Raw genomic sequence first — 25,425 nt, forward strand, 5'->3', positions numbered from 1 at the left:
ATGAGCTAGTGTCCCTAGTGCATCTTTTTACCGTTGGCCCTAATTTGAATTTTTTTTTTTACTGAATCGCGTGCACAGGAGAGTGGCCTGTGCGCGCACCGGGAGAGCAAGCACTTGCCAGCTCTCCGCGACTTTTACTGTATCGGCCTGTGTGTGAGTTGAAAAGGGATACAAGGACACTGGAAAGATGTTAGGTCAAACAGCTTAATCAACTGAATAAACATAATTGGTGTAAGATGGCTAATTGTTTTTATGAAGGATAACTGGAGATGTTTTATTGTGGTATATGATGGATGCTGTATGTTTATGTTTGCTATGATGGAAAACAATAATGAATACATTAGGAGTGGAGGTTCATCAGAGAGGAATGGATACCTGTTTATTTCCTTAGGGAAGAAGTTGAAGGTAGTGTTCAAGAGTTATCTTTCTGCTAACTCAAGTGTGCTGTACTTGAGAGGAAAGTGCTAATCTGGTGCTTTCAAAAGGACATCTAAGATATTTCAGAAGACTGTAGGGGAGGTATGAGAATTGGGACTTGTTTATTCTGATAAGTAATTGGGACTAAATTCTAACTATTTTATAGTGGGGAGCAGCTTCAGATAAATTTGGGAGTTGGAAGAAGGATTACAGCTTCTTCAGTCTGAGTAATTGAAAGGAGAAGGAGATAAATTGTTAAGAAACTTGCTTCTATAAATTCAAAGAATTTGTGAAGGAATATACAAAAAACTCCCTCAGACTACCTTAAGGGACTGGACACAGATGTCTCACCCGGTCCTCCTTAAAATACAAACATACAGGGAATCCTGGGTGAAGGGAGGAGCCCTCACCACAGTATAAGAACTCAGGGACTGAAAAGGTTAGAGAGGCCCTGGGAAGCATGCAAGAATATAGAAAACCTGCTGTTTGAAGACTGTATCTACCTGAAGTTAAGGTGAGCTGTATCATTTATTGATTTTGCTTTACTCTTCATTCTCCACTGTAAATAAATTGCACAAATGGGAAACAGCCAGAGTCTGCCTCCTTATTCTTTCAGCTGTTTCCAAGCCACTATTGCCAAGTTACCACATATGGTGGCAGCAGTGGGATATCTTGCCTAAGTGGGAAGCACAGCCAAGAGCCCACAGTTGAAGCAACAGAAGAAAAAAAGGGGAAAAAAACCCTGCAGAGTTTTTTTTTCCTCCTTTCCTGAGACCTCCCCGTTTCACTCACCAACCCTTCATACAACAAGCCAAGGGGGGCTAGCCCTACCTATGTAGTTAGAGATCAAGCAGAGAGTAAGAGTCGCACAGGCCAGCAGGGTTTTTTTTTTGTTCAACTCTCCTTTCCCCAGAGGGGTATGTAGTTGGGAGGCAGCGTGGAAAGAAGTGGAGTTGCAGCAAGTAACCCAGGTCCTTGCTACAGGGCAGCAGCAAATGCAGAATGCCCTGCAAACTCAGATTAATCAGCAGCAGGCACTGGGAGAACAGGTGACTCAGCAGCATTCGGAGCTAACACAGCACAAGCGGTGCAAACTAGTCCAGCTCCCATGTCACCAACATATCTTAAGATGACACTAGGTGAAGACCCCGATGGGTTCCTGAAAAACTTTGAAAACACAGCCCAACTGGCAGACTGGCCAGAGGACAGGTGGGCTACCTATCTGGGGAATCTACTCACCGGGAGTAATCACGATGCCTCCCAAACTGCAAATCTGGAAGGAAGGGCCATATACCAGGAAGTCAAGGCCACCAGCCTAGAGAGCGCAGGACTATCCCCAGAAGCCAACTAACAGCGATTTTGGTGGGGAGGTCTTCAGGCTGGTGAAAACCCTAGGAACCTCTTCCACAGATGTTGCTTGGAAGTGGGGTGGAAGTAGCCAAAATGGTTCTGGACAGTATAGAAGAGCCTATGCGACAGTGGGTCTGCCACATGAACCTTACAAGGAACATCACTAGAAGTACTTCTTGAAACCTTGCAAGGGTTTTCCCTGGACTCCTCAAGTCAAGCCTCCTCTGGACTACATCCTTCCAGGTCTTCCATGATGGAGGGACTTCTGACAACTCTTTTTTTCCTTTGGGACCCTGGACGAATTCCTTGCTTATTTCCCCAGGAGAGGAAACCTGTTCCATCCTCTGGCCTTTCCCCTTTTGTGAGAAGGGGAAGCCTCTGCAGAGCCCTCCCCCTTTGGAGAAATACCCTGGGCCACCCCACTCTTCAAGTGGGTTCCTTCCAACTCCTCCTGCCAAGCTTTGTACTCAGCATTTTATTTTGTGAACATTCCCTCTACATGATCTCTCTCTCATCCTTCCTTAAAAGAGAATATTTCCCAAGAGTCCAACAAACCTATTTCTCACATACTATTTAGTACACATAGTATAATTCTACCATACATTGTGACATTTAGTGGCTATTTAAGATACCACATGTTCCATAACAGTGAAATGAGTAGCACTGACTGCTTCTGCTCTCCTACAATATCTCTACACTTCCTTCAGTCTACAAAATTTAGAATTAAAACCCAAGTAGAGATTAACTAATCTTCCTAACTCAGAATCCTTTCCAAAACACTATGTGACATAGTAACATATGATCAGAGCCTTCAAGGGATTCAATGAAATCCCCAGCTCTAATTGACTTTTTTTTTTCAGTGCTATTATTTTCATTCGCAGTTGTTCTAAAGTTCTCAATAATGTTAATATCTTTATCTGCAGGTCCAATTGAAGCTGCGGCAGGCACCTATAGGGAACCAATGGGAAGGAACAGATGGCGGCCTCATCATAATAGGGCCGATCATAAAAGGCTGCATTGGAAGGCGGCCTAATTCCAGACCCAGACCCATTATCAGTGTGGACTGGAAAGCAACAAGCACAGCATGGATCAGAAGATGAGACCTTGCTTTGATTTGAAGAAAAGTTCCACTGCTGCCCCATGCTGTGCTGCTGGTTGTCCCATGGCTGTGGGAAAAGCTGCACAGAAGTGCAAGATGAAGAAGCTAGTTGGCTGCACCTTTACAGTGCTGAGCAGAGGCAGATAAGCCAATATGGCTGAGAGTAGGAGCAATGCAGGAAGGAAAAATAAAGAGGTGGTGGTACAGCACAACTGCAATGGCAGCAGGAGGATCAGCATTGGAAGGCTGGGCTCGGACTGTTAGAAAGATCATCATCATCACTGTCTCCATCTCCAATGAGTTAAGAACAGATGGTCAGGCACTGACTGCTAGGATTGGGACTTGCAGAGCCATACTAGCCTATGCCACTATCAACCAGGAGTACTGTTGCACAAAAACCAAGAGCCATCTCCTCCCTTTCTCCTGGCAGCACGGCCCTCTGGACCACGACTTCCTTCTCCCTCTCGTCACCTCTGTAGTGAACAGCAGCACAGCCCAGTGAGCCATGAAAAGCATCAGCCTCCTCCTTCCCCCTACCCCCACCATTGAAGAGCACTATGGCCCATGGAACAACTAAAAGCATAGGCCTCCTCCTCCTCTCTTGCCCCCAGCCTCAGCAGTGAACTGTAGCATGGCCCGGAGGGACACAAAAAGCAGCCTCCTCCCTAACACCCACCCCAGCGTGGTCTATGGGACCACAAAAAGCATTGACCTCATCCTACCTCTCCCTGCCTCGGCAGTGAGGAGCAGCAGGGCCTCAAGGAACATTGGCCTCCTTCCCCCACTCCCAAGTAATAAGGAGCAATGTGGGTCAACAAGAGCAAGAAGCATTTGCTTCCCTTTCCATGCTGTAGCACACTTGGAGGCTAGAAGGGAGAGTGAGCCTATGATCATGTGTGGGTGTGTGTGTATGATTGAGCTTGTGAAAGAGCCTATGAGAATGTGTAAATGATTTAGCATGCGAGAGCATGTGTGGTGTGTGTACAATTGAGTATGTGAGAGAGCCTATGATCATGTGTGAATGATTGAGCATGTGAGAGCATATGATTGTGTATGTGTATGACTGAACATACAAGAGCATATGAGTATGTATATCTGAATGACTGAACATGCATGTGTGTTGTGTGTGTGTACGATTGAGTATGGGAGAGAGCCTATGAGAATGTGTGAATGATTGAGCATGTGAGAGCATATAAAGTGTGTGTGTGTGTGTGTGTGTGTGTATGTGTATGATTGTGCTTCTGAGAGTGCATGAGCACTCGTATTTGTGTATGGTTAAGAATGAGAAAGAGAGAGAGAGAACAAATGAGCATGTGTGTGTGTGTGTGTGTGTGTGTGTATATAGTTCAGCACGAAAGTGCGAACAAGTATGTGCGTGTGTATGACTGAGCATATGTGAGAGAAAGAATGGAGAAAGTTTATACGCCTCTGGCGTACCGCCAACGAAAGTATGTGAAAAAAACACCAGTTTGTTTGCCAGTTTGGGAATATTTTATCAACAATTTTCGAGGCTCTACATTGAAGGATTTAGAAGGCTTGACCCCTGAAGCAGGACCTGGTTGGTCCAAAACGTGATCACGTTGGGACTTTATCTCTCATCCTGGTTTGAGCTAAGTATTGCAATTAATTGCGTGAGATTTTATGCCAGACAAAAGCTTTTTGTGGCTTTGTTTGAACTTATAGATTCACTTTCCCGTGGCAATATTTTTTGAAAAACAAAAAACTACATAATTATTAATAAAGCAATGTGACCTCTCCTATGTTGGGTCTGATTGTCATACAGATTAGGGATGTGAATCGTTTTAGGACGATTAAAATTATCGTCCGATAATTTTAATATCGTCTTAAACCGTTATGGAACACAATACAATAGAGATTCTAACGATTTATCGTTATAAATCGTTAGAATCGTGAGCCGGCACACTAAAACCCCCTAAAACCCACCCCCGACCCTTTAAATTAAATCCCCCACCCTCCCGAACCCCCCCCAAATGAGTTAAATAACCTGCGGGTCCAGCGGCGGTCCGGAACGGCAGCGGTCCGGAACGGGCTCCTGCTCCTGAATCTTGTTGTCTTCAGCCGGCGCCATTTTCCAAAATGGCGCCGAAAAATGGCGGCGGCCATAGACGAACACGATTGGACAGGCAGGAGGTCTTCCGGACCCCCGCTGGACTTTTGGCAAGTCTCGTGGGGGTCAGGAGGCCCCCCACAAGCTGGCCAAAAGTTCCTGGAGGTCCAGCGGGGGTCAGGGAGCGATTTCCCGCCGCGAATCGTTTTCGTACGGAAAATGGCTCCGGCAGGAGATCGACTGCAGGAGGTCGTTCAGCGAGGCGCCGGAACCCTCGCTGAACGACCTCCTGCAGTCGATCTCCTGCCGGCAGCCATTTTCCGTATGAAAACGATTCGCGGCGGGAAATCGCTCCCTGACCCCCGCTGGACCTCCAGGAACTTTTGGCCAGCTTGTGGGGGGCCTCCTGACCCCCACGAGACTTGCCAAAAGTCCAGCGGGGGTCCGGAAGGACCTCCTGCCGTCCAATCGTGTTCGTCTATGGCCGCCGCCATTTTTCGGCGCCATTTTGGAAAATGGCGCCGGCTGAAGACAACAAGATTCAGGAGCAGGAGCCCGTTCCGGACCGCTGCCGTTCCGGACCGCCGCTGGACCCGCAGGTTATTTAACTCATTTGGGGGGGGTTCGGGAGGGTGGGGGATTTAATTTAAAGGGTCGGGGGTGGGTTTTAGGGGGTTTTAATGTGCCGGTTTTGCGATTTTTAGATTTTTAGATTTTTCACGATTTTTCATGATTTTTCACGATATTTTACCCCCCCCAAACGGCAACAATACGATTCCCTCCCCCTCCCAGCCGAAATCGATCGTTAAGACGATCGAGGACACGATTCACATCCCTAATACAGATCCAGTTGGTAGTGGTCCTACATAATTTTTCTAATACAAATTTCATTTATGTGGCGTGTTGAAATTTAAAAATTGACCTGGAAACTTTGTTATATTACTTTGAAAGTTTATACGCAACATCTCCCTCCCTTCTCCCTGCTAATCCATGACAATATCATGTCGTTTGGAAATCAAAATTTTCCAGGTATGGACAATAGGGGATTTTTTTCCCTTAGTTTTAATTATTAGGTGGTATTTGATGTATCAGCTATTTTGAAATATTTTATGGATGTTTGGAAAAGTTTCAAATTAGTTTTTAATTATTGGATGTTATATTTGTCAGTTGTTTTGAAATATTTATGATTTTTCTTAGCATGGTTTTATTATTATGATTTATATTTCTTGATGTTATTATTTGTTGTTATATGAGGAATGGTGATGTTTCTGTTTTTCCATCATTGCACTGCATACAGAATCTGGCTTGTTGTAGTTTCCAGTTCAGTTTTTGTTTGCATGTATCTAAACTACACCAACACTTCACCTCGAGCTATTAGCTAGCCCTCCTATAGTGATATAAATAGTTGAATACCCGGAAGGCCTCCCCAGAGGCTCTCTCTCTCTCTCCCCGCCCCCCCCCCCCCCTTCATCCTCTCTCAGAAATGGCTGAAATGCAATTTGCAAAATTTATGGTGAATTGTGTTATGGCCATTTCAGGCATATCGCACAGCTTAATGCCAGGAAAAAAGGTGTAGTTATTTCCGACATTAAAAACATGCGATATTGCCCCTCATTTTAATTAATCCCACCCAAACCCCTCACTAATCCCGCCCTTTCCAAAGATTTGCATCCACGCTCCTTAAGAAACCCTGAAATTATGTACCCTAAGTTCGGCCACAAGGTATATTATTATATAATGGCTATGACTCCTCCTGCCCCAGAGGCTCTGAACCCTGTAACCGTGTATCCCTAGCATTGGTAAAATCATCCCAAAAGCATAGAAGTATTTGACTTGCAAAAATTATTCTTTGTTATTTTATTGTTATTTTGACTTCCAAAACCATGAGAATACTTTTATTAGAACATAAGAACATATGATTTGCCATACTAGGCGTCATAGTGGATAACACATTGAAATCGTTGGTTCAGTGTGCTGCAGCAGTCAAAAAAGCAAACAGAATGTTGGGAATTATTAGAAAGGGAATGGTGAATAAAACGGAAAATGTCATAATGCCTCTGTATCGCTCCATGGTGAGACCGCACCTTGAATACTGTGTACAGTTCTGGTCGCAGCATCTCAAAAAAGATATAATTGCGATGGAGAAGGTACAGAGAAGGGCTACCAAAATGATAAGGGGAATGGAACAGCTCCCCTATGAGGAAAGACTAAAGAGGTTAGGACTTTTCACCTTGGAGAAGAGACGGCTGAGGGGGGATATGATAGAGATGTTTTAAATTATGAGAGGTCTAGAACAGGTAGATGTGAATCGGTTATTTACTCTTTCGGATAGCAGAAAGACTAGGGTGCACTCCATAAAGTTAGCATGGGGCACATTTAAAACTAATCGGAGAAAGTTCTTTTTTACTCAACGCACAATTAAACTCTGGAGTTTGTTGCCAGAGGATGTGGTTAGTGAAGTTAGTATAGTTGTGTTTAAAAAAGGATTGGATAAGTTCTTGGAGGAGAAGTCCATTACCTGCTATTAAGTTCACTTAGAGAATAGCCACTGCCATTAGCAATGGTAACATGGAATAGACTTAGTTTTTGGGTACTTGCCAGGTTCTTATGGCTTGGATTGGCCACTGTTGGAAACAGGATGCTGGGCTCGATGGACCCTTGGTCTGACCCAGTATGGCATTTTCTTATGTTCTTATGGGTCAGACCAAATGTTCATCAGTCCCAATATCTGTTTCCAACAGTGACAAATCCAGGTCACAAGTGCTTGGTAGGATCCCAAAAAAGTTGATAGATTCCATGCTGCTTATACCAGAGATAAGCAGTGGATTTTCCCAAGTCCATCTTAATAATGTTTTATGCACTATTCCTCTGGAAACTTGCTCATATGTTTTAAATCCAGCTACATTAACAACTTTCACCACATCCTCTGGCAATGGAGCCTAATTATGCATTGAATAATAAAATATTTTCACCTATTTGTTTTAAATGTACTACTTCATTGCATTTCCCTCAATCTTTATACTTTTTGAAAGAGTAAACAGTTGGTTGGCGTTTACCCATTCCATTCCGCTCATTATTTTATAGTCTTCTGTCATATCTTTCTTCAGCCATCTCTTCCCTAAGCTGAAGAGTCCTAACCTCTTTAACCTTTCCTCATAGGGGAATCATTCCATCCCTTTTGATCATTTTGGTCACCCTTCTCTGTACCTTTTCTAATTGTGTTATATATTTTGAGATATGGTGACTAGAACAAGTTGTCCCTTTCTAACACATAGGGGTAATTTTCAAAAGAATGTATGCACTCAAAACTGGGCTTTAAATGCATAAAAGTCATGTGTACATGGCATGTCCATATACATATGTGTATGGTCACGCGCAGATCTACCTCAGTATTTTATAACCCACGTGTGAAATAAATGCATGGGTTATAAAATATGTATAAATCTACCCTGCAACATTCAGGCAAACATAAAAGATATGTGCAAATAGATATTCAAGTTAGCTGGATAAGTTCAGACTTTTCCAGGTGACTGGTTGTTTTTCCACTACTTAGCCAGATAAGTCTTAAAAGCACTATTTATTCAGCTAAGTAAAATAGCCGGATAATTATAAGACTTATCCAGTTAACCGTAGGATTTATCATTCCACTATAAATATAGCTATAAATATAGCGGAATGTTGAGCCGCGTCCAGAAAAGGGGCGGGGCGATAGTGTGCAGCCAACCGCATCGCAGTGGTGCGTTTTTGCCCCTCATGGTTGCAGTCGTGCCACACACTATCTGCAAAGTGCCTGGAGCTACTGCCGGCAATAATGTAGGCAATAATGTGTAAAACATTATTGCCTACATTACACATTAATGTGTAAAACATTATTGCCCACAGCAGTGCCAGCATAACTTTTAAACTTGCTCTGAGACACATTCAGATTTAGCAGAATAACTAATTTGGCTAACTCTGAATATTGGAGTTAGCCAGGTAAGTTATTCAGTTAAATTAACTCTTCCCTGGAGTGCCTCCAATTTATCTAGATACATTTTATTCAGGTATTGACTTAGCCAGATAAAATGTATGCAGTTACAGGGGTCAGATACTGTAATTAAACCTTGGGTTTGTCTGGTTAATTGAAAAGTTATCTGGACAAAACTCTTTGAATAAGGATCTCTTAAAATCTTATTGAACTCTTGCCTGACAGCATCCCTTTAATATTATTTGGCACTAAAACTTTACAGAGGAGGTTCTCAACTCAGTCCTCATGACCATCTAGCCAGCATTCTCTCTTTTTTTTTTTTTCATGGAAGCACTGTATGCAAATATATCTCATGTGCATTCATTGTGGACATCCTGAAAATCTGACTGGCCAGGTGATCTTCTAGGACCAAGTGGATAACCACTGAAAGAAATCAAACATGAATTCTACAAAATATATAATTGTGTTGCCGTTCACCATCACATTTTAATTAAATGTATTCAGTGTTTGTTCCTGCATTAAAAGTCTATATTGATCTTTCATAGATAAAAAACAACATCACATACCCATTTGAAACTTCTTATGGCTGGCGTTCTGATTCATATGTTGCTTTGGGTATGCTTGGATTCTTTTTTTACATGCTCTTGGGGATAACTTCCCTGCCATCTGTCAGTAACGCGGTTAACTGGAGGGAGTTCCGTTTCGTACAGGTATGTGCATCAATAGTTACACTTATTCAACTGAAGTATGCAAAATTATTTTGAGGTCTGCCTTGGTGACTTAGTGGTAGTGTTACATGTTGCTATGCAAGAAATCTGGTTTAGACTCCCACACTGGACTTCAGGTCCTTGGCCTGGGTACGGCTGGGCATTCTGCAGAGACAGAATGACACCTGACTGATGATTGTTGCTCTGATGTTTGAAGTGAAAAGTAAGCAGGTTAAAATTTGGGGAAACCCCTAAGTAATTGTGAATAAAGGCTCATGGTGCCATAGCCCCAGGAGAGGCCAGATTCAGTCAAGCAAGAATCCCAAAGGAGCTGAAGAACACTGTCAGGAAAAAAAATTAATACCGAAAATAAAATGAGACAATCATCTTTTCATAATATCATTGGGGAGTTTTGTGCATGAGTTTGTTTTGCATATCATACAAAACCTTTAAGTTCCTGGTTTTGTGTTTGCGAAAAAGAGTGCTGTATTTCTGTGCATTGTATCTCATTCTAGGATAAAGAATATGTATTTATTTATTTATATTATTCACAATTAGAATTACACATACATAATAAAAAAAATACACACTAAGCACCATCTAACATAAACCATCTAAATAAAGCATGACATGGGAGTGCATTCCAAAACTGAGGCCCCACCACAAAAAATGCTCTGTCCCGGGTTTCATCTAATCTGGCTTGATGGACAGATGGCACCTTAAGGAGGTTTTGCACAACTGATCTTAAGGCTATAGAGGACTTGTAAATCTTCAGCAGAGCACTGACATAAACAAAAGTATCCAGGCTTAATGCATGATTTATTAGCCTTATTATCTTAAACTTGATCCTCCAGTACATAGGTAGCCAGTAGAGCAATCGCAGCACAGGGGTAATATGGTCAAATAACCGAGTTCCCATCAGAAGTTTGGCAATGGTATTCTGGACAGCCTGAAAGCATTTCAGTAACATGGCTAGCAAGCCAACATAGTGAATTATATTATAATAATACAATTTAAATAATACAAGTGCCCACAGGGCCATGTGAAAATCATTAGAATCTAAGCAAGGTTTTAATCTTCCCAAAATGTGCAGTTTACATAAAGCACTTTTTGCTACTCAGTTTGCAACTGAAGAGAAAGGTTGGACTCTAAGAGCAACCCTAGGTTTCAAAAATGGAAAGATACCAGAAACACCCACTCCTCAAATTGAATTGACAGAGGCAGATCATGCCGAGGAAACCTACTTAAAACTATCATGGTTACGGTCGTGGACCCTTGGTCCGGCTGAGACAGTGGATGGTATGCTGTGGAGGACAACAGCGAGCGTCACAGCCGAGAGGTGGCATGGAAGAGACTCGGAAGAGGCTTCACCACTGGTAGTCCGAGGTCCCCCCAGAAGGGGCCCGTAGGGTCCCGGACCTCTTGGACTTAGGTGGGATCCTATGCAACCAAGGATCCGAGCTGCGGCCAAAGAGATGGATGAAGGACGGCTGGCCCCAGGTAGCTGAAGAGTCTTCACCCTCGGAAGCCTGCAGCTCCCCCCAGGAGGAGCCCGTGAGAGCCCGAGCCGCTGGGACTTAGGAGAATCCTCTGGGCCAGCAATACCGGATACCTGAGGTGATGGAAGAAGCCAAAGTCGGAGTCCAAGGGCAAAGCTGGGTCAGAAGTCAGAAGTCAGAGATCCAAACCAAAGCCAGGGTTGAAAGCAGAAGATGGAGTCGTGAGACGGAGCCGAGTCGGAAGCCAGGAGTCAAACGTCAATACCAAAACCAAAAGGCAGAAGCTGAAGACAAGTCAGGATACAAGCCGGGTCGGAATCCAGAAGACAGAAGAAGCAATCCAGGGACTACAGCAGCAACTAGAGACTCAGACAACTGAGGAACCTCGTTGCAAGGCCCTGTCCTGTTGGAGCTGCAGGGTTTAAATACCCTGCAGCGTCTGACGTAATCTGGGGCGTCCCCTCTTGTCTTTCCGCGCTGGCCCCTTTAAGAATCCAGCCCCTGGGTGTGCGCGCGCGCCTAGGGGGCGAGGCCAAGCGCATCGGGCCGGCGGCATCTCCCTCGCACAGTGAGAGCCGCGGCAGGCCGTGAATCAGGCCTGCGTGGCCTAGGAGGCATCCGTGCGGGCCAGACCGGCCCGGAGGTAAGAGGAAGGGACCGGGGCACGGCCCAGTCCCGTAACAATCATCTCCATCTTACCAATGCTCACCATGAACCTGTTCTCAGACATCCAGGGGCCAAAACTGAAAGATGGCCATTCAAGTAACTTAGCCAGATTTGACTATCCTTGTTTAAGCCACTACTTAGCCAGATAATTTATATCCAGCTAAGTTAAACCTGTTAAGTTATCCAGCTAAGTAGCGCTGCCCAGATCCGCCCACTATCAAGCCAATACCAAGCACTGAACATGCATTCAATATCAGGCCCCCAGTGCTTAATGGCACTGGATAATATCTAAGACAAAGCTGACAAATAAGCCTTATGCTTTGGAATGTGTTGGATTAATTAGCTATAATAATCAAGGTCATCTCTGGCTGCATTGTACATGTGTTGTCAATATGATAAACAGATCAGTGCCTGCCTACAAGTGCTTGCCAAGAATTACTGAAGGCTATTTTTTTTAACATATGAAAGCTGAATATTTAATATAGATTGTAATAACTTACTTGCCAAAAACTTTAATAAGGAGGCACATTTTTAAACAGCTTCCATCATATATCTACAGAGGGATAGCAATTAGGGATATGCATCCGTTTTCAACGCATGCGCAATCCGCAACTAATAGGTCCCTTTTCGTTGCATTTGTGGGTCCGCAAAACGCATGGCGAATCCCCACGAATGCAACATATCATTAGTTTCCTTCTTTTGGTTCCCGGTGTTTTAGTGGCTGTTTGAAATAGAAGGCTATGTGAGAGTATCCACCAGGGGCGGATTGGCCTATCGGGGGATCGGGCTTCCCACGGTGGGCCGCCCTAGCTGATCACGTGGCCTCCTCTGCTCCTGCTCACATTTGAGGACCCTGGGCCAAAGAAAAGAAGACTGGAGCAGCCAGCCACCACCGGAGAAATGAAGACCGCAGCCAGCTGCCGGCGGAGAGCCAAAGAAAAGAAGATTGGTGCAGCCAGCCACTGCTGGAGAACAGGCCTGCGTAGAGAAGAAAAGAAGATTGGCGCTGCTAGCCACCGCCGGAGACAAGCTGTTCAGCTGGGGGCCTTTGTGTGTATGTATTTGAGATCGGAAGGGTGCTTCTGTATATCTGTATGTGAGAAAGGAATGGTGCTTCTGTGTGTGAGACAGGGAAGGTGCTTCATGTATGTGAGATAGGGAGGGGGCTTCTGTATGTGTGTGGTGTATATGTGAGTCAGGGAGGGTGCTTATGTGTGTCAATATGTGTGTGCGAGAGAGATATGTTTTTGGCTGGCTTAAGGCTGTGAGAGAGGGCATGTGTGTGATTGAGCCTGTTTGTAAGTGAGATAGAACATGTGTGTGATTGAGTGCTTGTGTGTAAGTGAAATAGAGAGAGCATGTGTGTGATTGAAAGCCTGTGTGTAAGTAAGAGAGAGCTAGAGCATTGTGTGATTGAGAGAGACTGGCCAGAGAGGTGACGTGTGTATGTGTGAGAAAGACTGATCAGGGAGATGACTGGTGTGTGTGTGTGTGTGAAAGAGACTGGTTGGGGAGATGATTGGTGTGCAAGAAACAAAAACTGGTCCTGAGGGTGTGACGTGTGTGTGTGTGAGAGAGACAGAAGAGACTGGTTGTGATCCCTAAGGTAGAGGACCGTGAGGACAGCTTCAGCAGCTACTGCTGCTTCTGGTGTGGCCTGCAAGGGAAAGGAGTAGGAGAACTGCTGGAGAGGGTAAGTAAAGGTGGCCTTTTAAGTTCATTTTTCTTGATTGACTACCATTTTAATTATTGGGTAGTATAATAACAGTGTCTGCTGTTTGAAATATTTTATTGGTGTTTGGAAAAGCTTTCAAACTTTGCATGAGTCTTTCATTATTGGATATTCTATTCATCAGCTGTTTTGAAATTATTTTATTAGTATGATTTTACTATTATGATTAATGATTTATATATCTTGATTTTATTGATTGTTTCATGAGGAATGTTGAAATTTTTGTTTTTCCATTGTTACACTGTATAGAGTCTGGTGTGATGCGTTTTACAGTTCAGTTTTTATCTGCACATTTCTATTTATACTTTATGTGGCTTTATTCTGTATTTGGTGAGGGTTTATGTTCTGCATGCAAAGACTGAGATGAAGCATTCTTTTAATATGTGGTTTCTCTGTAGGGATCTGTAGTAGCTTGGCCTGTTATGTTTTCCTGATAGGAGGTGTATTGATATTTTAGATTCTGGTGTAATATTTGTGGTATTCATGCCACTTTGGTGCCACTTTGCCATAGTCTAACTACTTTGGAGTTCTTTTCCCCTTCTGATGATTGCTGCCCAGAGGTTTCATCAGAATTGATAAGAACCCCCCACCCCCCCCCCCCTCCCACCACCACCACCACCAATTCTGCAGCCAAAAATAGGCTGCAAATACTTCCCCATTGACTTTAATGGCAAAACGAATGAAACTAATGAACAAATTGGATTTTCCCCCTATGAAATGAATAAAACGAATTTGGGTCCCAGCGAAACAGAAACGGAAATGAAACATTTTTTTTCCTTCTGCATATCCCTAATAGCTATGTTAGTCTGGTGTAGCAAAAATGACAAAAGGAATGTGGTACTTTTTAAACTAACCAATTTATTGAGGCATGAGCTTTCGAGGATAGAGCCCACTTCATCAGATGCACCCGTCTCTTGACATTTTTGCATCATATATCTAGCTTCTTTTAACCTTCTATCAGTTTACTAAGTTTGCTTTGTTTATGTTTATACAAGCCGTTAAGCCCGTTAAAACGGGCTACATCCCTCTGTCTCTCACCTCCCCCTCATTCTCTCTCCCCTCCACCCCCTACCTCCCTCCCTCTCACCCACTCCTCCCACTCAGTCCCTCCCTCCCACTCAGTCTCACTCCCTCCCTCCCCCTCTCTCCCTCCCTCTCACTCTCCCTCAGTCCCACTCCCTCCCTCCCTCCCTCCTTCTCTCAGTCCCACTCACTCTCCCTCAGTCCCACTCCCTCCCCCTCTCCCTCAGTCCCACTCCTTCCCTCTGTCCCACTCCCTCCCTCTCCCTCCCTCCCCCCTCTCCCTCAGTCCCACTCCTTCCCTGTCCCACTCCCTCCCCCCTCTCCCTCTATCTCCCTCCCCCTCACTCAGTCCCCCCCCTCTCCTTCCGTCCCACTCCCTCCCTCCCACTCACTCCCACTCCCTCTCTCCCTCTCACTCAGTCCCACTCCCTCTCTCTCCTCCCCTCTCACTCAGTCCCTCACTCTCTCTGTCAGTCCCTCCCTCTCTCTCTCCTCCCTCGCTGCCACCGCTGTTAAGCCGTTAAAAAGGGCTACATCCCTCTGTCTCTCACCTCCCCCTCATTCTCTCTCCCCTCCACCCCCTACCTCCCACCCACTCCTCCCTCTCCTCTCACTCAGTCCCTCCCTCCCACTCAGTCTCACTCCCTCCCCCCTCTCTCCCTCCCTCTCACTCTCCCTCAGTCCCACTCCCTCCCCCCTCTCCCTCAGTCCCACTCCCTCCCTCCCTCTCACTCTCCCTCAGTCCCACTCCCTCCCCCTCTCACTCTGTCCCACTCCCTCCCTCCCTCTCACTCTGTCCCACTCACTCTGTCCCACTCCTTCCCTCTGTCCCACTCCCTCCCTCTCTCTCCCTCAGTCCCACTCTTCCTCAGTCCCACTCCTTCCCTCTGTCCCACTCCCTCCCCCCTCCCTCTATCTCCCTCCCCCTCCCCCTCTCCCTCTATGTCCCACTCCCTCCCTCAGTCCCACTCCCTCTCTATCTCCCTCCCCCCTCACTCAGTCCCCCCCTCTCCCTCTGTCCCACTCCCTCCCTCCCACTCACTCAGTCCCACTCCCTCTCTTCCCTCTCACTCAGTCCCACTCCCTCTCTCTCCTCCCCTCTCACTCAGTCCCTCCCTCTCTCTGTCAGTCCCTCCTTCTCTCTCTCCTCCCTCGCTGCCGCCGCCGCCGCTGCCACCCGCCGCCACCGGACGCCACCGCCACCCAATGCCGCCGCCGCTGGACGCCGCCATGCCGCTGCCACCCGCCGCCGCCACTACCACCGGACGCCGCCGCCGCTGGATGCCGCCATGCCGCTGCCACCCGCCGCCGCTACCACCGGACGCCGCCACCCAACGCCGCCGCCGCTGCCACTGGACGCCGCCATTGTTTTTTCTTTTTTTCTGACGCTGGCTCAGACCGACGTGCTCGCCCGCACATGCGCGGTAGAACTGGTCTCTACTGCGCATTTGCGGCACGTCGGTCAAGCTTCGTTTATTAGTATAGATGTATGTATTTGTAGATGTACTTGAAGTATACTGCAAATGAGCAACACTGAGTTAACTAGACTACTGATGCCAAGAGTCTTAGTTTTAAAAGATTTGTATCCATAGGCATTGGAAAGGATAAAACAAAAAGCACAGTATCTGTGATCCATGACCTTAAAAGTACAAAGCATGCAATTCTTCGGTGACAGGTGTAGACTATTGCTCTAGTAAAAGTACAATTATAACCATGAAGCAACTATAATAAAGAAGAAAATTCATTTGTGAATTCATTTACTTTATGGCAGTAAGAGAGAATAATCCTATTTGTTGTAAATATCTAGAACTGAAACAACATTACCAATGAATTTAATTTGCTCATTTTTGAATTGAAGAGAGAATGGGTCCTATTTGTTTTTAATATGTAAAATGCAAATAACATTACCAATGAATTGAGTTTGCTCATTTTTTGTTTCTTTTGTTTGTCTTTTAGTCTAAATTGGGTTACCTTACATTGATACTGTGCACAGGACATACGCTGATCTATGGAGGGGAACGGTTTATTTACAATGACTATTTTTACAAATGGTATCTTCCTCCAGCATTTGTGCTTTCCCTTATTGTTCCCTGCATCGTGTTGGTCTTAAAATTTATCTTTATAATGCCATGTGTGGACAGAACAATTACAAGGATTCGTCAGGGCTGGGAGAGGAACCCCCAGTGCCCCAAACTATCAAACAAGGAGAACGGAAAACCAGATGTGTGACCTGACCAGCATGATCCATGTGTGCCACATGTGTGCATCTCTATGCCGGTCCATCTTTCTGTTTTCAGATTTCAACAGGATGAAAGAATTTAGAATTGGTGCCATTTCCAAAAAAAGATCAAGGTTCAGATTCAGAAAGACCTAAAACCGATAAACTAACAATCTAATTCCTTCCAAGAACTTCAGCTACAAAATTCACCAGTAGCTAGCGTATTTTAGTGGCCATGTTAAATCACTTGAATGCACAGAAATAAAGGTTAAGTAATAAAAACAAAAAATAAAAATGATACCTTTTTATTGGATTAACAATACATTTTTTGGAATAACTTTCAAGAGCTAATGTTCTCTTTCTCAGGTCAAAATTGAACAAAAGATGACATTAAGGGAGAAAAGGGATGAGAAAGGTTTGATGGTTGATCAGTTGGTGACAGGGAAGTGTAATTTTATGGCTCATAATATGATAAGGTACCTAGGTCTTTGCTGAGTCCTATCTTGTCAGTTTCAAAAATCATACTCATCTGGTTTTTGATATTTTGATGGTCTGATGTATTTTTATAGAAAGTTATACTTAATGCTTATTGCAGAAATTGATTATCTCTATAAAGATATTTTTTCTTGTAATACTTTAGACTAAAGCACACTCTGCAAAGGTCCATTCACCAAATGTGGCTGGTTTTCACAAACATAACTCAAACATTCTAGTGCTTTGCATGGTAGTGTATCTAGCAAATTAAACAAAAATGTTTGGTATCATTATGATGGAGTAAAAGTTGCTTTTTCTATAATTTTAATTAGGGTTTTGAAGAGGAAATATATACCAATAACAATTTTATTATAAAATATGCAATTACCATTTTTCAGATATGAATTGTGAATTGTAGATTTCTGAATATAAAATTCTTCAATTTAGATCTGGAAAGTCTGAAATTAGCACTTTTTACTTTTAAGTCTGTAATTTAAAATGACCTTTTAGTATTGTGTCAAATGAATGTTGCAGATGCATGTATTCAGCCCTCTAGTTAACAAAATTCCTAAACTGCATAATGGGCTGAACTTCTGGAGATACTTGTCACATGACTTTTTTCCTTATGCTCTGAAAAGTATTGTCAGGGGAAAAGGTATATTTCCTGGTCTTGAATTGGGGTTTGTTGAACCTAGGATACTCTGCATGGAGCCATGGGATAGCTCAGAGAAAGCTACCTTCAACCTAAACATAGCCTGCTATATAACCCTGCCCATGAGGATCTGGATTGGTCCACAGGGGACTGAAAAGGCATGCTGTGACACCTCCCAGGTGCTCCCAGCACCTAGATGGCTTGGAGGCCAAAGAAAGATAGGCGATCCCAAGGGAGACCATGAGTTCTTGCTGCTATGTTGGAAGTCCTGTCTGTGAATTGCTATTGGAAAGAATCTACTGTGCAAAGACCCAGACTGCTACCTGGATTGGAAGTAACCCTTATCCCTTTTGTGATTTATCTTCTTTGTGAATTATCCTTTTAATTTTACCTGCAATCCATAAGTCAGAAAGTGTTCTGTTGTTTGCATTTCTAATAATATCTCTATTGCAACATAATCTTGCGTGCATGTGCTACAGAGGTTTTCAGCCTGACAACTATATGCAAATGAACTTGGGGATATTCAGGTGTGTTCTGTAGAGATACAACTCTGTGCATAATGGTTGCATACCTCTGAAGTTTGCATAATAGAGACTTTTCTCCTGGAATATTAGAATAATTGTGTTCACTGGTGGTACTCTTGTAATTTCAAGCTTTTACAATTCAAGTAGGTAAATAGTTAAGCATAATTTTGTAACAGCCCATATAAATTTAAAATTAAGTAAACACATGTTACACTAATTTTCAAAGGGAAAGTACATTCATATTTCATCTTTGAAAATTACTCCACCAAAACCAGATGTACACATTTACACCTGGTTTCCAGCAGTTTTCCAAGAAATTTTATATGCATACTTTTGAAAATGTGAAAGTATGCATGCAAGTGCAAACCCCTTCCAAACTCTGCCATCCAGAAGGCTTTTGCTCACTGCAGGTAAACTCATTCACATACAGGCTATATACACATAAATTTACCCAAATATCAGGTGAGCAATTTTATAACAGGTCATTTCAGCAGGCATAGCAAAATTTAACCTATGGAAATGCCTTTGAAGATGACCCTCCCTGGGTATGAGATGTACATATGCAAAGCCATTTAGACAGATAACTCACAAGTTATCCATCTAAAGGGCAAGTTTCTGAATATTGAACCAGTTATCCAGCTAGATTTTTTCTGGCTAACAAAGAAGAGTTCCAGGAGCATTTCTGGCCAGGGGTTTATCTGTATAACATATCCAAATTTCATTTCTATCCTGTGCCCCTAATGCTGGAGTGAGCCAAAGGAGAAAGATAACCAGATCTGTCCCATGTTGCTTCCCAGTGCCTACCCCTCACCCGTGATTCCCGAAGGTGGCCATTCAGTCAGTCAATCACATGCTGCCAAGTGGAAGGCCTTGTTAAAATTCAAACCCAAGTAATCTTCATTGAACCTTTCATGCCATCTCTCCTGTCATCCCACTGTGCCTAAAGACAGTGGAAGTTGAGAGACAGGGCCCTCTCTCCCCAGCACCCAGTAAATCTTGGCAACAGGGACATCATGCCATCACCTTTCCATTTCCATTTAAAATCTTGATTTTCAAAAATAAGTATACAACTAAAATGATATAATGTAATTTGGAAATCAAGAACTCTTTTTGTCACCACTATACTATTTTGAACCTTGTTTTCACTAAGATAAATCAATTTAACAAGAATTTGTAGAGAATTATGATCAAGGTAAAAATAAACACATGCTGGCACATTTATTACTCCCAAAAAAGCCAAAAAGTAGCTACAAATATTCCATATTACTTATTATTTTTTACTTTTCTATGTTATTATGTAATCAGATAGAATATCCTATGTATGTATTTTCTGAAATCATTCCTAATGTACAGTTTGAGTGTCATTATTTCCTTTTAGTACAATATGCTCTATAAGGTTTTCTGTTTGTGAATATAATGCCAATAAAGATATAAAAACCTGCATAAATCTTTGTTATGTGTAATAAATCATATCTACTGGATCAAGATAATTAGTATATGTAATATGTGAATATTGGATTGAAGTTATAGCACATGAAGTCTTTTAATCTGGTAAGAGTTCAGGACATTACTGGGGGTTTAGGATATTGAAGCCATCAAGATCAAACAATTAATCATAACAATTCTGTAAATTATTTTCAACATGAATATTATTCCACGGTTACCTCAAAAGTACAAGAGCTCATTCATTTCATTAAAATAACTAAAATCAGAAAAATAGCACATTGACCCTAAAGAAATAGCACAAAAATACAAGAAGCCTGATCAATCAACTAACATTTTAAAAAGAAAACTACTTAATTGTGCTTTCTAATTCAGACTCTTGGGCAGAGCTGGGACTGCAGGGGAGGGTGCAAAAGGAGCAGATAACCCAGGCATCATACTAGAAGGAGCATCATTAAGTTGCTGCCCCCCCCCCCCCCCCCCGCCCCTCCCAGTTGTTATGTGGACAACCCACTGAGTGAAAAAAAATAGCTCCACAGTATATGGAATTCAGTGATGTATTCTCAAAACAGAAAGCAGACACTTTGCCTCCTTTACGTAAGTTCAACTGTCCCATTGAACTGCTGCCGGGCATGACGCCTCCCAAAGCAGAACCTATCCCTTGTCACAGCCTGAGATTCAGGCTATGTCAGAGTACATAAAAGAAAATTTGAAGAAGGGGTTTATTAGACCATCTGATTTGCCTGCAGGAGCGGGGTTCTTCTTTGTGAAGAAAAAAGATGGTGGACTTCGTCCGTGCATTGACTATCGGGGTCTCAATGCCATAACGCGCAAGGACCGTTACCCACTACCCCTTAACAGTGAACTATTTTACCGCCTCAAAGGCGCCAGAGTGTTTTCCAAGTTGGATTTGAGAGGTGCATATAACCTAGTACGCATCCAACCTGATGACATCTGGAAGACAGCATTTAATTCTAGGGATGGCCATTATGAATATGTAGTCATGCCCTTCGGGCTGTGTATCGCCCCAGCTGTCTTTCAGTGTCTCATGAATGAGATCTTCAGGGACCTCCTGTACAAGTTTGTTGTCATCTACCTTGACAACATTCTGATATTTTCCAAGGACATCGAAAGTCAACGTGAACATGTTCATACTGTCCTCCAATGATTAAGAGAGAATCATCTATACACTAAACTAGAAAAATGTTTGTTTGAACGCACTCGCCTACCTTTCCTAGTATATATAATATCTGACGGTGGCTTTTCCATGGACCCAGAGAAAGTCCAAGGAATCCGTGACCGGCCCTAGCCAGTTGGGATTCGAGCCTTGCAACGGTTCCTAGGTTTCACTATTATTGAAGCTTCATTGCCAACTACTCCTCCTCCTTAGTCATCGATGAAGTGGGTCACCCCACTTCATCGATGACTAAGAACGGGGCCAAACCTGAGTCTGAACATCTAGAGTCATTGCGGCCTTCCAAAGGCTCAAGGATGCCTTCAGCTCCAGTCCATGTCTTCATCACCCGGATCCCAAATGTCCGCTTGTAGTAGAGGTTGATGCCTCAGCTATTGGAGCCAGGGCTTTCCTAAGCCAACACTCATCCATGGGCAAGTTTGTTCCTTGTTCCTTCTATTCACACAAGTTCACCCGCACAGAACAATGCTACACAGTTGGCGATCGTGAACTACTGGCAGTGAAGTTAGCTCTTCAGGAATGGCGCCCCTGGTTGGAGGGGGCACAGTACAAATTCACTATATTCACAGATTCACAGATCTCAAGAACTTAGAGCACCTCAAGGAGGCTCAGCTTCTAAATCCTCGGCAGGCCCGCTAGGCCTTGTTTTTTGAGAGATTCAACTTTAATCTCTGTTTCCATCCTGTTTCTAAGAATCAGCGAGCTGATGCACATTCTCGATCCTTTGAACTGTAGGATCTTCCAGAAGTACCTAGTTATATCATCGATCCTGCCTGTATATCAATAGCAGCAACCACTACTGTTCCAGTCGGGAAGACTGTTGTTCCTCACCGACTACAAGAGCGGGTCTTAAAGTGGACCCATGATTCTAAACTAGCAAGTCACCCTGGCCATGCCAGGATACAGGAGATACTGCGCCAACATTATTGGGGGCCCACCATGGTACAGGACTCTCTGAGTTATGTGGACTCTTGTCCCACTTGGGCACAACAAAAGCCACCAACAGGAAAGCCCTGGGGCTTGCTACAGCCACTCCCAGCACCTACGGAACCCTGGTCCAGTATTTCAACAGATTTCATTACGGATCTTTCCCCCATTGCAAGGCAACACGGTGATTTGGGTCATAATTGACCGCTTCTCGAAGATGGGGCACTTCATCCCATTGCCGAATCTTCCGTCAGCCCCGGAATTAGCAAAACTCTCTTTGAGAAACATCTTTTGACTTCACGGGCTCCCCAAGGAGATTGTCTCCTATTGGGGACCACAGTTTGCCGCCAAGTACTGGCACTCCCTATATCAGAAATTCAGTATTTCCTTGTTATACCTCGGCCTACCATCCTCAGGCCAATGGCCAAGAGAATGAATTGTACCTTGAAAACGTTCCTACGTTCATACGTCAATGACCAACAGAATGATTGGTCAGACCTTCTCCCTTGGGCCGAGCTGTCACATAATACTCACGTATTTATTTTTTTTATTTATTTAAAAGGATTTATATACCGCAAAATTGAGCAGAGACCTGTCCGGCTAAGCGGTTTACAAAAACATACATAGTTAAAAAAGTACAATATAAAAACAAAAATCATATACATCATTAAATTACACGTCTAAAAAAAAATAAATTGATTAGGTGATATTATAAGCTGCGGTAAAAAGATGTGTTTTTAAAGCCTTTTTAAATTCTTTAGTATTTGCCATTAAATGAATTTTTTCCAGAGAATTGGTCCCGCAACTGAAAAAGCACATTTACATGTAAATTCCAGATGTGCTAGTTTTACTGAAGGTACCTTTAGCATACATTTGTCCATTGAACGTAATTGCCTTGTGGGTTTATAAATTTTGAGAAGTGAGCAGAGCCATATTGAGTTTGTATTATGTAAAGATTATGTATAATATTGAGAATTTTATATGTAATACAGTAGGATATAGGTAGCCAATGTAAATGTTGCAGAACCGGAGTAATGTGTGTGGTGTATTTATTTATTTATTTATTTATTTTTAGTTTTTATATACCGATCTTCTTGCATTAAATACAAATCAAACCGGTTTACAATGAACAAAAACTTGCCTGTAGGCAATACATGGAACCAAGAACATATAAGAAAAAAACTCTGGGAAACAGTATTATACAGTACATGGGAAGTGGCATTTTGAACAAGTTGTAAAGGGTCTGTAGTGGACTTTGGCAGGCCACGATACAAAGCATTGCAATAGTCCAGGCTTGTTAAGATGAGGGATTGGGTCACTGAATGGAATTCTGAAGGTGGTAACAGAGGTTTTAATTTTTTTAGCATATGAAACTTAAACATTTTTTTTACTAATGCTGATATATTATTTGTCATAGACAGTTTGGCGTCTATTATAGTGCCCAGGTTTTTTGCGTGAAGTTTTATTTCAATTTCTTGCCCTTCAAATGTAAAGGTAGCCAGTGGTTGAAAAATAGAATCTGGTACTATGGATAAAAATAGTAACTCTGTCTTTGCAGTGTTTAGTTTTAGTCTATTATGTGATAGCTATGTTTTTATTGCTGTTAGAAATATAGTTGAGCAGTGAAAAGGTTTTTTTCCAGGTGTCAGTGAAAGGAACAATAAATTGAATGTCATCTGCATATTTTTTAAATGATAGGTTAAGGCCTGTTAAGAGATGACACAAAGGTAGCAGATAAATATTAAAAAGCAACTGCGATAATGAGGATCCTTGTGGGACCCCAGATTTAGCAGTGTATCATTCTGATTTTGTGTTACCAACAATGATTCTTTGTAATCGATCAGAAATAAAAAAAAAAAAACTGCCAGCAATGTGTCTCCCTTTTCAGTGGTCTTTAGAAGGCAGCCCCGTCTGCCTCTTCCTGTTCCTGTTACGGTTCTGTCTCCTGCAGCACAATCCATGGCTCAAACCATCCGCCAAGTATGGACTCAAGTAACAAACATCTCTCGCAGGCTGCTGATTGCACTAAACGCACCTCGGATCTCCATCGATGATCTGCTCCACTCTTCCGACCTGGCCAGAAAGTTTGGCTGAGTGCCCGCCATATCCGTCTCCAACTTCCATCTCATCAACTGGCCCCGAAGTATATCGATCCTTTTCCAATACTCAGAAGTGTGGGAGCCGTTTCCTATCAGCTCCAGCTACCCCGGTCCATGGGCATCCACAACACGTTCCATGTGTCTTTGTTAAAGCCTCTTGTCCTGTCCTGGCCCTCTTGCAAAGACCCTCCAGCTCCACACGTCTCAGCAGAGCCTGATACTTCTCTGCAGGTAAGAGAAGTCTTTGATGAGGCAAATGGGAGTATCTCCTAGCTTGGGAGGGCTATGGGGCCGAGGAGAACTCGTGGGAACCCTCTCAGAATATCCTTAAGGATCTCTTGAAGACCTTCCATAGACAGAATCCTGAGAAACTCCAGCTGTGTAGGGGGAGGCCTAGTAGGAGGGTACTATTACGCACCCCACCCGCGGTCGTCCTGCACACAGGACCGCTCACCTTCGGGGTCACACAGTGGGTCCTGGTCCTGCTCCCTTGCGGTCCTTGCAAGTCCAGCTAGGCCCCGGCATCCCGCAGTGGCAGTCGTCAGGCCTTCAGTCGCACACCAGGCCTCACACTGGGCCTCGGCGTCTCAGTAGCTAGCCACGCCCCTACGCGTACGCGGACCAGCCGCCCTGATGTAGGTTCCAGGGCGGGGCCTAATTCCACGGCGCACCCTGATTGAACTCTTATTAAAAGGAAGTTCCTGGCCTCACTTCCTTGCCTTGGCAATCGGGTTGGTTTGTTCCTGAGATTGCCCTTGCTTGTGTTCCTGCTTGCTTGTTCCTAGTCTCATTCCAGGATCCTTCTGTTCCAGTTCCATTCCTGCTTGTACCTGCTTCCTTGCCCTGCTTGTTCCAGTGTTCGTTGTTCATCTCCCTGGTCTTACCCCAGACTGACTTGCTGGTAAAGACCTCAGCTTGTTCCTGACCTGCCTCCTTGTCTGCCACCTGGCAAAGACTTCAGCTTGTTCCTGACCTACCCGCCTGCCTGCCGCCTGCCAAAGACTTCAGCTTGTTCCTGATCTGCCCGCCTGCCTGCCGCCTGCCAAAGACCTCAGCCTGTTCCTGACCTGCCTACCTGCCTGCCACCCGCCAAAGACCTCAGCTTGTTCTTGACCTGCCTGCCTGCCGCCTGCCAAAGACTTCAGCTTGTTCCTGACCTGCTGCCTGCCTGCCGCCTGCTCAAGACCTCAGCCTGCTCTTCGACCTTGCCTGACCTCTGGATCTTGACCCTTGCTTCGTTGACCACTCCTCAGACTGATTCCTGGACTTTGACCTTGCTCGCCTGACCTTGCTTGATTCTGGCTCTGTCCCTAGCCTTGTCCTCACCGTCTCTATTCTGGTTCGCTGTCCTCCAACCTGGTTCCA

General features: G+C 43.9%; 1 protein-coding gene across 1 annotated transcript in view; it reads left to right on the forward strand.

Annotated features, from left to right (window-relative positions):
- The window catches only part of LOC115084234 (metalloreductase STEAP4-like), a 63,805-nt gene extending 43,962 nt beyond the window's left edge, over nt 1–19,843 (forward strand). The window contains exons 4-5 of the mRNA XM_029588824.1: nt 9,447–9,611; nt 16,485–19,843. Of these exons, the coding sequence (XP_029444684.1) occupies nt 9,447–9,611; nt 16,485–16,757 (438 nt within the window). The 3' untranslated portion in view covers nt 16,758–19,843. The remainder of the gene's footprint in view (nt 1–9,446; nt 9,612–16,484) is intronic.
- Nucleotides 19,844–25,425: the final 5,582 nt, after the last annotated feature.

Source organism: Rhinatrema bivittatum, chromosome 2 (assembly GCF_901001135.1).
Source record: "Rhinatrema bivittatum chromosome 2, aRhiBiv1.1, whole genome shotgun sequence".
In the NCBI taxonomy this organism is placed as follows: domain Eukaryota; kingdom Metazoa; phylum Chordata; class Amphibia; order Gymnophiona; family Rhinatrematidae; genus Rhinatrema; species Rhinatrema bivittatum.